At 37.9% G+C, this 12,998-nt stretch overlaps 1 protein-coding gene across 5 annotated transcripts in view; it reads left to right on the top strand.

Annotated features, from left to right (window-relative positions):
* Window positions 1-12,998, top strand: part of usp34 (ubiquitin specific peptidase 34) — a 371,687-nt gene that overhangs the window by 49,322 nt on the left and 309,367 nt on the right. For 4 of the 5 annotated variants that reach the window (XM_043696074.1, XM_043696076.1, XM_043696075.1 and 1 more), the window contains exon 2: window positions 1,646-1,733. In XM_043696074.1, coding sequence (XP_043552009.1) covers window positions 1,646-1,733 — 88 coding nt within the window. Of the gene's footprint in view, window positions 1-1,645; window positions 1,734-12,998 lie in introns of those variants that run through there. The other variant, XM_043696077.1, reaches the window with a different exon arrangement.

The raw sequence follows: 12,998 nt of genomic DNA, 5'->3' as shown, positions 1-12,998 counted from the left end.
TATGTAATTTTTTTAATTCATTTTAAAGTGGAAGCTACCTGTGAAAACTAAATCACTGATTAAGACTGTTTAACCACTGCAATATTGTAACACTTCTTTTGAATCGTCTATTTTGTTCCTTGTACGACAAAAAATAGCTTCCAAACTCCAGCATTATTGTTGGTGAATTGCAACTAATGCTATTTTATGACACAAGTATTAAGGATTCAATACATTCATGCTGTTTTTGATTAATCTTCTACTTTTAAATTGATATTTATTTTGTCCCTCAGACTTTCTTTTCAATAATGTTCCCTTTGCTGATATTTGTCTCATATTTATTATCTACAGGTTGTTCTGCTGTAGTGTCTGTTTTGTCTATGCAAATTTGCTTTAATGCGATTGATGAATAGGGGATGCTGTTTCTAAAGTGTGGACTTTTAAAAACATGTGTTTGCTGTAGCATGTTTGTACAATTCTTGTATAGCACAAGGTCGTGCAGGAATGTGACTGTCATGCTACAGAAGAAATGACTATATCTCTTTCTACCTTTCTTTAAACAGTTGGACTACATTCAATAACTTTTGATACCATACCCATAACTTGGGAAGATTGGAAAATAATCCTGTGTTTTTTGTCTTTCATCCTTTAGCATCCTAGGCTATGTTTCATTTGGTTCTGGGGATGTACTATTTTCAAATATGCTAAACCTGTTGATACTTTCTTTCTCACAACTTAATTTCATGTGATATTTTGCACTTGTTCTCCTCTAGTGTAATGTATTTATTGTGCCTCTCATGTGAAAACAGGCACAAAGTACTCATTAAGGACCGTAAGTCCTGTAACCTCCACATCCACACGCAAATTACCCTCACGGTCCCTAATGGGCTCTTAATCTTTCCTGAGTTATCCTCTCACTCTTTTGATACATTTTATAATAGTAAACCTTTAGGCTTTCCTTGATTTTATTTGTCAGTACTGTTTTATTCCTTCTTTGCTTTAAATTTTCCTTTTTTTAAAAAAAATTTCCATGACACACTTTCTATTTCTTTAGGCTTTCTGCAGTATTGATTCTTCCATGTTTGTCATCTGACATCATGACGACTGATATCGGACTAATTGGCCTACAGTTCTCTGTTTTCTGTCTTGGGTTTTCTGCAGCATTCCTTCTTTGGGTTCATGATCTGCTTTTTCTTTTTCTTTTATCCTTCTCTTTAAGTACTTGACATCGAGAGGGCTCTGAATTTGTTTGTTCGCTGACTGAGCCCTCATCATCTCTTTCTTGAATGCCTTCAGCTGATGGTGCACTGATCTATTTTTACACATTTGTTTGTGGACTACTTTAGCAAACTTGCATTTCAGCCTAGTAAAAGGAGCATTTTCCGATTTGAAAACTTTCATTTCTGGTCCTTGCCCTTGCTGGATGTGGACAGTTAATAGATAACAAGAGTTAATGCAATAATTGAACATTCCTTCATGGAAGAATGATGATGCATGTGTAATTTCCTGCCATAACAAGTGATTGAAGTAGGAAGAATTGATGTGTTTTAAGGGGTAATGGGATGCATGTAACAGGGAGAAGGAAAGAGAGAGATAGAGGAAAAAATGGGTCCGATCTTGTGGTCTAGATAAAACTGATGAATCTTTTGTTGTCCTCTCCTTGCAGTATCTGAAACAGAAAATAATGAAGGGTTGCAGCTCAAAAAGGAACATGCGCTCAAGATATTTAATTACATCAACTCTTGGACGCAAAGGTATGTTTACTTTCTATTTATAGAATGACTTTGTAATAACATTTATGTTTTCTGTTAACAAGTAAAAGGAGTAGACAATTTAGCCCCTTGAGCCTTCTTCGCTGATCTCCCCTTGACTTGAACTCCACTTTCCTGCCTGCTTCCTATAAACTCTTTAACTCATTACTAATTGTACATCTGTCTGTCTCCTCAAATTTATTCAGTATCCTGATGTCCCCTGCACTTTGGGGTAGTGAATTCTACTATTTTACTGAATTCCCCTTTTGAGAGAAGTAATTTCTCCTCCTCTCTGTTTCAAGACTGCCACCCTTGGCCTAAAACTATGATTTATCATTCTAAATTGTCCCACAGAGGAAGCATCCCCTTTTGTGTTTACTTTATCAACTCACTTTTTAACATTTTGTATGCCTCAATTATATTTCCTCTCATCCTTCTAAACTCTGAGACATACAGAGACACAGAACGTTTTTAAAAAAAGTGGTAGACCAGCAACTGCTTGAACCTGCTCCTCTGTTCATTACAATCATGATTTACATTTAGTCTTGGCTGCACTTTCTTGTTTGCTTCCAGATTTCTTGATTCCATGAAACAAAAGTCAGTCTGTCTGGTTGTTATATTCAACAATGAAGTATGTATAAACCTCTGAGGTAGAGATTTCAAAGATTCACAAATTTTTGAACAAATAAATTTCTCTTCGAAGTCTTAAATAATCTGCCTCTTATGGTCACCTGGTCAGCCCTTTCAGAATCTATTGTGTTTCAATGGAATCAACTCTTACTCTTCCAATTTCCAGACAGCACAGGTTGGATTTATTTTGCAACCTGACCTGGGACAGCTCCCTCAGCCCAGGAGCTAACTACACTTCTTAGATAGGGAGATCAAAGCCGTACACAATAGTTGATCAAACTCCTGTTCAATTTTAGCAGGGCTTCTCAATTCAGTCATTTGGCATTAAAAGGTGAATATGCCATTTGCTTTCCTGCTGCATTTACACGCTAATATTCTATGCTTCTTGTAAGTATATACCCTAGATCTCTAAACAGCAACATTCATCGTTCTAAAAAAAAGTTGGCTTTTTTATTTTTACTACCGAAGTGAATAATCTGTTACTTCTCTGCATTATGCTTAGTTGTTGCTTATTCACTTAACCTATCTGTCTGTCTCTGTCTCTGCAGCCTCAATTTGTCTGCACACCTTATATTCTCATGCAGCTTTGCAATGTCAGCAAATTTAGATATGTTTCCCTCTGTCCTTTGGTTTAGGTATTTCAAGTAAACTGTAAACATCATCTGAAGACTCACTAATCACAGCCTCCAAACTGAAAATGCCCTGTTTATTCCTACTTGCCAGCAGTTAACAAATCCTCTTTCCATGGAAATTTGTTGCCCTTAACCCCATGACCCCTTGTTTGGTGAGACCCCCTTATCAAATGCCTTTTTGAAATCCCAAAATAGAAATGTAACACATAGGAGCTGTAGCCTTTTGGCTCCTTGAGCCACATCATGGCCAATATACCTCACACTTATGTTTTTGCACTATTTCCATATCCCTCAATATCTTTAATAAATGGAAATATATCAGTCTGTCTTGAATATACCCACTGACTGAGTCTCCATAGCCTGATGCAGTAGAGAATTGCGAACATTCACCATCTTCAGAATTAAAAAAAAAACTTCCTCCTCTTAATGCTAAATAGTATACCTCTTTTATTTTGAGCCTGTCCTCTGTAGACTCCTTGATGCCATCACATGGATCATCCTTCCTGCATTAACCCTGCTGAGCTCAGTGGGAAATTTGTATGCTTCAATCAAATCACATCTCATGGTGTCTCTGTACCATGGTACATACAATTGCAACAAGACTTTTTTTTTAACTCCAGTATTTCTTTTGTAATAAAGACCATATATCATTTGTTTTCTTAATTTATTTGCTGCACCTGCATACTTCCAGTTATTTATGAATAAGGACACCCAAGTCACCTTTAGATATTAACACTTCTAAACTTTATTCATTTTAAGACACATCCTGCATTTCAGTTCTTCCCACCAAGGAGAATAACTTCACATTTTTCCATATTATAATTCCATTTTCATCATTCGTTTAGCCTATCTAAATCCCCGTGATGTGTTACCTAAACTGCACCTACTGGATCCCATGAATCTAACCTACGAATTACATCTTTGAAATAACTCTGAATTAATTTCATAAACGTAATTTCCCGTTTGTAAAGTCATGTTAAATTTGATGATTCTGACAAGATTTTCTTTGTGAGTTGTTGAGACTTCTTTAATAAATTTTGGACTTTACCCAGTGACTGACGTCTGACTAATTGGCTTGTAGTTCCCTGTGTTCTCTCCCTTCCTTGATCGAATAGCGATGTTACCTCTACACACTTCAAATTCATGGGACTGTTATAGAATCTAGGCAATTTTGGAAAATAATAATCAGTATGTTGACTATCTCTGCAGCTACCTTTTTTTAGAATCCTAATATGTGGACTGTCATATCCTGGGTTAGGGTTTAATTCTTTAAATTTTCTCTAAGTTTTCACTAATATTAACTATTTTATGTATCTGTCCCTCTTCTATTAGCTCCTTACACACACTTTCTGGTGTGTAATTTGTGTCTTTCACTGTGAAGGCAGACGTATACAATATTTGCCCATGTTTTTGCCATTTTCTTTTTCCCCATGATTCTCTGCTGTTTCTGCCCCTAAGCGACAGACCTTTTTACTTTAACAACGCATCTTTTTATATACTTGTAAAAGCTATTAGGATCTGTTTTTATATTCCTGACTAGCTTGCTGTCATACCCTTTATTTCTTTTCCTGTATATCCACTATTTATTTGTTGGCTCTTAGCTGGTTTCTATAGGACTCTCAATCCTCATAGTTAGACATATATTTAGCAACGTTTTAAGTCTTTTTATTACTATCCTTAACTTTGTTTAAGCTGTAGATCAATCAATTATTATTTCTTTTTTGCTGAGTTTTTTATTAGTATGTATTTTTATTGAACACTTCTTTTAATTGTTTCTTGAAAAAAGTTCCACTGTTTATTCATTGTCATACCTTTTTCATTTACTTACCTAGTCAACTTTAGTGACCTTCCCCTCTACCTCTGTAACTAGCTTTTAGATTAGATTAGCTTCCTTACAGTATGGAAACAGGCCCTTAGGCCCAAACAACTCCGGCCCTCTGAAGAGTAACCCACCCAGACCCATTCCCTTACCCTATATTTACCCCTGACTAATGCACCTAACACTGGGCAATTTAACATGGCCAGTTCACCTCACCTGCATATCTTTTGGATTGAAGGAGGAAACCCAAGCAGACATGGGGATAATGTGTAAACTCCACACAGACAGTCACGCAAGGCACAAATCTAACCTGGGTCCTGATGTTGTGAGGCAGCATTGCTAGCCACTGTGGTCTGCCATCCCACCCTGCTTTGTTTAGGTTTAAGATTCTTGTTTGGGCTTGAGTATGTTGCGTTCAAACTTAATATGATATTGAATTGCGTTGTGGTAACAAGATGTCTTCTCATGGATCATTTTACTGTGCAATTACAAATTAACCCATTCTCATTACATAATATTAGTTCTGAATTAGATTTATCTTTCTTTGTTTCCATAATGTATTGTTCCAGGAAATGTTGCAAGAATATTTCATAAATGCATTTTCTCGACTACCTTAATTTGATTGGGTCAGACAATATGAAGATTAACGCCCCCCACCATTATTACACTCTTTGATTAAGCTCCATCTGTTTATTTGTTTGTTCAATGACACTGCTGTTGTTGGAATATTTAAAGTACTCCCATTTGTATTTCTAGACCATTGTAATTTCTCATCTAACCTATGTTCATTCTGACTCGGCCTGATCTGGGGCACGTCTTTTCTGACTAAAAGTAATTAGGAAGGCAAAATGGAATTTTTGCATTTATCACTAAAAGAGTAGAGAATGAAAATGAGGGAGTGTTGCTGTAACTGTCCAAAATATTAGTGAGACTGCACCTGGAGTATTGCATACAGTTTTAGTTTCTGTACTTGAGAAGGGATGTTCAAAGTTTGTGCGAAGATTTGTAGCTCAGGTGCTCGTTGTTGTGGTTCTGTTCGCCGAGCTGGGAATTTGTGTTGCAGACGTTTCGTCCCCTGTCTAGGTGACATCCTCAGTGCTTGGGAGCCTCCTGTGAAGCGCTTCTGTGGTGTTTCCTCCAGCATTTATAGTGATTTGTATCTGCCGTTTCCGGTTGTCAGTTCCAGCTGTCCGCTGCAGTGGCTGGTATATTGGGTCCAGGTCGATGTGCTTGTTGATTGAATCTGTGGATGAGTGCCATGCCTCTAGGAATTCTCTGAAATTCCTAGACAAGCAACATGAGTTTGACTGGGACAACACTACTATCCTAGGACAAGCCAAACAGAGAACAGCCAGGGAATTCCTAGAGGCATGGCACTCATCCACTGATTCAATCAACAAGCACATCGACCTGGACCCAATATACCGGCCACTGCAACGGACAGCTGGAACTGACAACTGGAAGCGGCAGATTCAAACCACTATAAACGCCGGAGGAAAGATCACAGAAGCACTTCACAGGAGGCTCCCAAGCACTGAGGATATCATCTAGACAGGGGATGAAACGTCTGCAACACAAATTCCCAGCTCGGCAAACTGAACCACAACAATGAGAAGGGATGTAGTTGCACTGAAGGCTGTTCAAGGAAGGTTTGTTACATTTATTCCAGAGACTAAGGTTTGATCTTATGAAAGGAAGTTGAGCAGTTTAGACCTATAGTTTCTGGTGTTAGAAGAAATGGTGGACTGAGAATCGTGTGGATCATGCAACTGCTCCTGAGATTCAGGCTTATTTCTATACTTCAAGATTTCTTACAGCTGTTACATTTCAGTAGTATAGGTGCTCAATCCTTTATCTGAAATACTCGGGACCAGCTGGTTGTCGGAAATCAGAATTTTTCAAATTTCCGAGTAATTGATAGTTTGGTGAAATTTAAAAAAATCTTAGTGGAAGAGTAGACTCAGAGTAAAATGGACCTTGAGACAGAATTGAGGCCTGTCAGTGCTGGGCCACGCCCACCCATGTTGCATCTGAGTGGCACGCATCAAGTGGGTGTTGACTTGGGTTAACTGTTTGTGTGCCAAACAGCCTTGTTAATGAGAAAAGCACTTCACAAAACAGCCTTTGGACTTTGGAGCTTTTCGGATTTCTGATAAAGGGTTGTCAACCTGTATAAGATTTTTATTTTGAATCATTTTTTGGCTCTTTTATAATCAAAAATGCAAACGTGCATGTTTTTTTCAAACTGAATTCTGTTAACATGTAGAATTATACACTTAGAAGAATTTTTTTTAAATTGCGGAGGAGTTTTTTTTTAAAACAGTTATGTTTACGGAACTTCTGGAGAGGCCTACACATGGATGGCTCTGGAGTGAGTTTTGTTTTGGTCAGAAGTTTGAAAGCTGTCTGCTGGACCACTTGAGGAACAATGTTTTGGAAAAAAAAAATGATTGTTCAACTAAGTGGCTGATTTTATTTAAGAGTTTTTTTTTGCATGCTTAATATTAGGTCTTTGGTAAGGAAAGATGGTTTACTTCATATATAAGGTGCTGTTGTAAGTTGCTTCCTTGTAGGCCAAATGTTATTGAGGGCATACAAGACATGTAGACTTAGATGGCTAGTAGATTTAGAGAAGTGATAACACAGTAGGATCAGTCAGATAGATGAATGACTGACTGACTCAGGAAAGTGAGAAGGTAGTTTAGAGGTCTCCTATCTCCCCTAGTGGCTATTCTTCTCTCAAACAAATACAACATTTTGGGGACTGCTGAAAAGGTTAGCCTCTAAGGAAAATAGAAGAGGCAGTCAGATCTTGGGCACTAAAAATGAAGCTTATGTTAGGTGGGGTTTGACAAAATGTAATAGAATAATTTGTAATAGAGGATTCTACTGTCAGGAACATAGATTCACATTCACTGTCATAGAATTTCCTATGATGGTGTGTTGTTTTCCTGGTGCTACGGTTAAGGATGTCTCAAAGTTTGAAGCAATTGTCAAAGGGGAGAATGAGAAATCTGAAATTATTGTGCACATTGATAGGAATGACATAGGGAAAGGGTTAAGACTTTACAGAGTGAATATATAATTATTATCAAGAGTAGTCATCTCCTGGTTTACTTCTGGTCTCGAGCTTGAATGAAGGAAAGAATAAAGGAGGTGAATCATTGGCTAAAGAGTTGGTACAATGTTCAGGGATTTGGGTTTTTCGATCATTGAGATCTCTTTGGGGCATAACTAGCAAAATAAATGGATGAGGATGGCTTTGAATCTGAAAATACAAGTTAATTAGAAATGACAGACCAGAACAAGTCAGAGAACAAAGTAACACTGAAGCAATAAACTGCATTTGTTGCAATGCAAGGGGTCTATGGTAAAGCTGATGAACTTGGCATGCTTGGGAACATGGGATTGGGATAGGATAGCTATCACCGAAACTTGGCTGAAGGATGGTCAGGAGCTCAATATTCTGGGTTTCAGATGCTATGGAAGGGTAGAAAGAGAAGTCAAAGAGAAGGGGGAGTGGTATTTTTGATTCAGGAAAACATTACTGCTGTAACTAGAGAAGATATTTCTGAAAAATAGTCCAGTGAAAACGAGTTGAAATTAGAAATAAAAAAAAGGAATGATCACCTTGATCACTATAGACCCCCAATAATCAGAAGGAAATTGAGGAGCCAATATGTCAAGATCTCTCCGAGATGTAAGAATAGTAAGTTGTAATAGTAGGTGATTTTAATTTTCCAGACATTGACTGGGACTACCATAGAATTAAAGGTTTGGAAGGTGAAGAATTTGTTAAATGTGTTCAAGAGAATTTTCTTCATCAATATGTAAATGTTCTGACTAGAGAAGGAGCAAAATGTGACCACATTTTTGGTAATAAAACTGACAAGTGACTGAAGTGAAAGTGGGGGAGCACTTTGGATCAAGTGATCATTATTCTATTTGTTTTAAAACAGTTATGGAAAAGGATAAACTTTTCATAAAAGTTAATGTTTTAAATTTGTTAGACAAATTTTAATGGTATAAGACAATTTCTAAAATTGATTGGCAGGTAAAAGGACGTCTGATAAGTGGGAGGCTTTCAAAAGTGTAATAATGAGACTTCAGAACTGTTGTCTTTTCATTCTAATGGAAAAATAAGACCAAGTAGGATTTAAAGAACAATGGATGAATAAAAATAGAGGTTTTAGTCAAGAATAAAAATAGAATCCTATATTAGATATAAACAACTGGATTCAAATTAATCTCTTCAACAGTATAAAGTGTGTAAAGGCATTATTTAAGAGGGGGATCAGGAAGGCGAAGAGAGGATATGAGACGGCCTTAGCCTTGACAAATAAGGCTAATCTAAAGAGATTCTACAAGTATATTAAGAGTCAGAGTCACTAGAAAGAGAGAGCAGTGCCCCTTAAAGATCAAAGAAGTCATCTTTGTGTTGAACTTCAGGAGATGGGAGAGATATTAAATGAATATTTTATACCTGTTTTTACTGTGGAGAAAGAAATGGAGGCTAGAGAAGTCGGGGAAATAAATATTGATATTTTGAAACCTATTCACATTACAGAAGAGTAGGTTTCAGAAAATATAAAGGTGGATACATCTCTGGGACTTGATTTCGTGTATCCCAGGACTTTGTGAGAATTTAGGGAGGAAATTACATGGCCCCTTGCCGAAATATTTGTATCATCTATAAATATGGTGAAGTGCTGGATGGCTGGAGAGTGGTGGCTAATGTTGTCATTCTGTGTAAGAAGGGATGTAATGAGAGGCCTGAGAACTATGGACCTGCGAGTCTGAATTTGGTGGTGGGGAGTTGTTTGAAGTGATTCTGAAATATAGGATTTATATGCATTTGGAGAGGTAAGGAATGATTAAGGATAGTTAGCATGGTTTTGTGCAAAGGAAATTGTGTCACACAAAGCTAATTTGAGTTTTTTGAACAAGTAGCCAAGAAGATTGTTGGCAGAGTGGTTACTTGGACTTTGTTTACTTGGACTTTAATGAAGACTTTGACAAGGTTTTGCATGATAAACTAATTACTAAAGGTATATCATGTGAGATTCGGGGTCAAACTTGCTAATTGGATCTAAAATTGGCTTAACAGCAAGAGACAGTGATGGTGGAGAGCTGTTTTTTGGAATGGAGGCTTGTGACCGGCAGTGTTCCACCGGGATCAGTGCTGGGTCCACTTTTGTTTGTCATTTATAAAAATGATTTTGGGTGAGAATATAAGAGGCTTGGTTACTAAGTTTGTGGATGACACCAAGATTTGTGGTATAGTGGACAGTGAAGAAGGTTATCTTCACTGGCTAAGAGATCTTGGCCAATGGAATTTAGTTTGGATAAATGTGAGGTATTGGATTTTTGTAAAACAAACAGGGGCTTTTGGTAGTGTTGGAGAATAGAGACCTAGGGATTGAGGTACACAATTCTTGAAGTTTCTATCACAAATAGATAAGGTGGTTAAGAAAGTGTTTAGCACACTTGTCTTCATTACTCAGACCTTTTGAGTAAAAGGAGTTTGGGTGCTATGTTGAAGTTGTACAGGACATTGATGAGGCTTCTTCTGGAGTACTGTGTCCAGTTCTGGTCACCCGATAATAAGGAGATTATTAAGATAGAGAGAATTGAGAACAGATTTTTTGCCAGGATGTTGCTTGGAATGGAAGGTTTGAGTTATAAGGAGAGGCTGGATAGGCTGGGACTTTTTTTCGATGGAGCATGGGCACTTGAGGTGACCTTAAAGAGGTTTATAAAATCATGATAAGGTGAATGCCAGGTGTCTTTTGTCTAGGATGGGGGATATCAAGACTAGGACATTTTTAAGATGAGAGGAGAAAGATTTTAAAACGACTTATGGGGCAATTTTTTTTTTACAGTGGTGGATGTGAATACAGTCAACGTTTAAAAGACATTTAGATAAGTATGTGAATAAGAAATGTTTGGAGGGATATGGGTCAAGTGCAGGTAGGACTAATTTAGTTTGGGATTATGGTCAGCATTGGACTGAAGGGTCTGTTCCCATGCTGTATGTTTCTGTGAATAAGAGGAGATCAAGTCGAGGTATATAAGATGCTAAACTGAATTGATGAAGTAAATGTAGAAAGGGTTGTTCTCGCATGTAGAATGAGATGTCATGGTTTTAGGATGAAGGGTAGCAGATTTAAAATGGAGAGAAAAGGAATTGCTTCTCACACAGGGTAATGAATCTGTGGAATTCACTACACCAGAGCATTGTGGATGCCAGGACATTGAATAACATTGAGGAAATAGATTTTTTAAAAAATTAGTAATGTGTTAAAGAGCTGTGGAGAGCAGGCAGGAAAGTGGAGTTGAGACAGATGAGATTAGCCATAGTTGTATTGAATGAAATATAGACTCAAGGAACTGGATTGTCTACTTCAGCTCCTAGTTCTTATGTTCACCACCATCCTTTTGTTGTCAGGATGATTTCTTCGACATTGCCTTGCTGCCTTTCTGTAAAAATGTGTGTCCCCTATACTACTTATTTCCCAACTTTGGTCACCTTTGTCACCATGTTTCTGTGTGGATGATTAAATCTAAACCATTTATCACTATTTGTACCACAAGTTCATCTATCTTAAATTGTAGAGTATGTTTTAATTAATTCAGGGCGCTGGACTTTGCTACCTCACCAGTATCTTATTACCCATGACTAGTTACCCTTGAGAATATGGTAGTGAGCTGCCTTCTTAAATCACTGTAGCCCACCTGGTATTGCGAGGGAGTTCGAGAATTTTGAACCAGCTTGCAGTAAAGGAATACTGATATTGCTCCAAGTCTGAGGCTTGGTTGGGAACTGGTGGTGTTCCAAAGTTGCTGGTTGTAGGCTTTGGAAAGTGCTGTCCAAGGAGTGTTGCTGAATTTCTGTAGTGCATGTTGTAGACACTGCTGCAAATGAGTATCAGTGATGCAAGAATTGAATGTTTGTAAATGTGAACTCCAGCAACTCCTAAATGTTATGAAGCTTATTGAGTATTTGTTGGAGATGTGCATCTGGGCAAATGGGGAATACTTCATCGTCTGGAACTTGTGACTTGTACACAGGCTTTGGAGAGTTGGGAAATTAGTTCTTAATTCTAGCCTCTAACCTGCTCTTGTAGCCACAGTATTTATGTGGCTGGTCCAATTGAGTTTTTGCCAGAATGTAGATAGTGGGGTATTCAAAAAAGGTAATTCTATTGAACGTCAAGTGAAGTTAGATTCTTTCATTTCAGATGGTCATTGCATAGCTCTTGTGTGGCATGTTAAATGTTAACCTAAGCCTGGATATTGTCCAGGTCTTCTTACATTTTGGGCAGGTACTACTTCAGCATCTGAGTTGACATGAATGGTGAATGAACATTGTGCAATCAAGTGCACCTTGCCACTTCTGATCTTTTTATAAGGGAGGGGAAGTCATTGATGAAACAGCTGAAGCTGTTTTGGCCTAGGCACTACTAGAGCATTTCCCTGAGGAATTCTGTCAGAGCTGCCCTGGACCTGAGATGATTGTTCTTCACTAACCACTATCCATCTTCCTTTGTGATGGGTGTGACTTCAACTTGCATAGAGGTTTTCACCTGACTCTCATTGACTCCAGTTTTGCTAGGGGCCTCTTGATGCCAAATGCTTTAATATTAAACACTGGAATTCAGCTCTTTTGTCCATGTTTCAACGAAGGCTATAATGAGTTCAGAACTGTATAGTCTTGGCAGACCTGAAAACGAGCTAACACTGCTGATGACCCATTCCATCACTTTGCTGATGTTAGTGAATAGACTGATGGGGTGGCAATTTGCCAGGATGGATTTTTGCTGCTTTTTTTGTGGAAGAGACATACCTTGGTAATTTTCCAAGTTTTACTGGGTAGATGCCAGTGGTGTGAACATACTGGAATAGCTTGGCTAGGGATGTGGCAAAATCTGGTCACAAGTCTTCAGTACACTACTGAAATATTGTCAGGGTCTATAGCTTTTGCAGTATCCAATACCTTTTGCCTGTTTTTAGTATCATGTGGAGTCACTTGAATTGATTGAACACTGGCATCTGAGATGCATGGACCTCTGATGGAAAGAGAGATGGATCATACACTTGAATTTCTGGCTGATGATTGTTGCACATGTTTCAGCATTGGCTTTTTCACTGATGTTTTGGATTCCCCCATCATTAATGATCAACATA

The sequence above is a fragment of the Chiloscyllium plagiosum genome, chromosome 9 (genome assembly GCF_004010195.1).
Source record: "Chiloscyllium plagiosum isolate BGI_BamShark_2017 chromosome 9, ASM401019v2, whole genome shotgun sequence".
Taxonomy (NCBI): domain Eukaryota; kingdom Metazoa; phylum Chordata; class Chondrichthyes; order Orectolobiformes; family Hemiscylliidae; genus Chiloscyllium; species Chiloscyllium plagiosum.
This window is presented reverse-complemented; position numbering and strand designations above follow the sequence as displayed.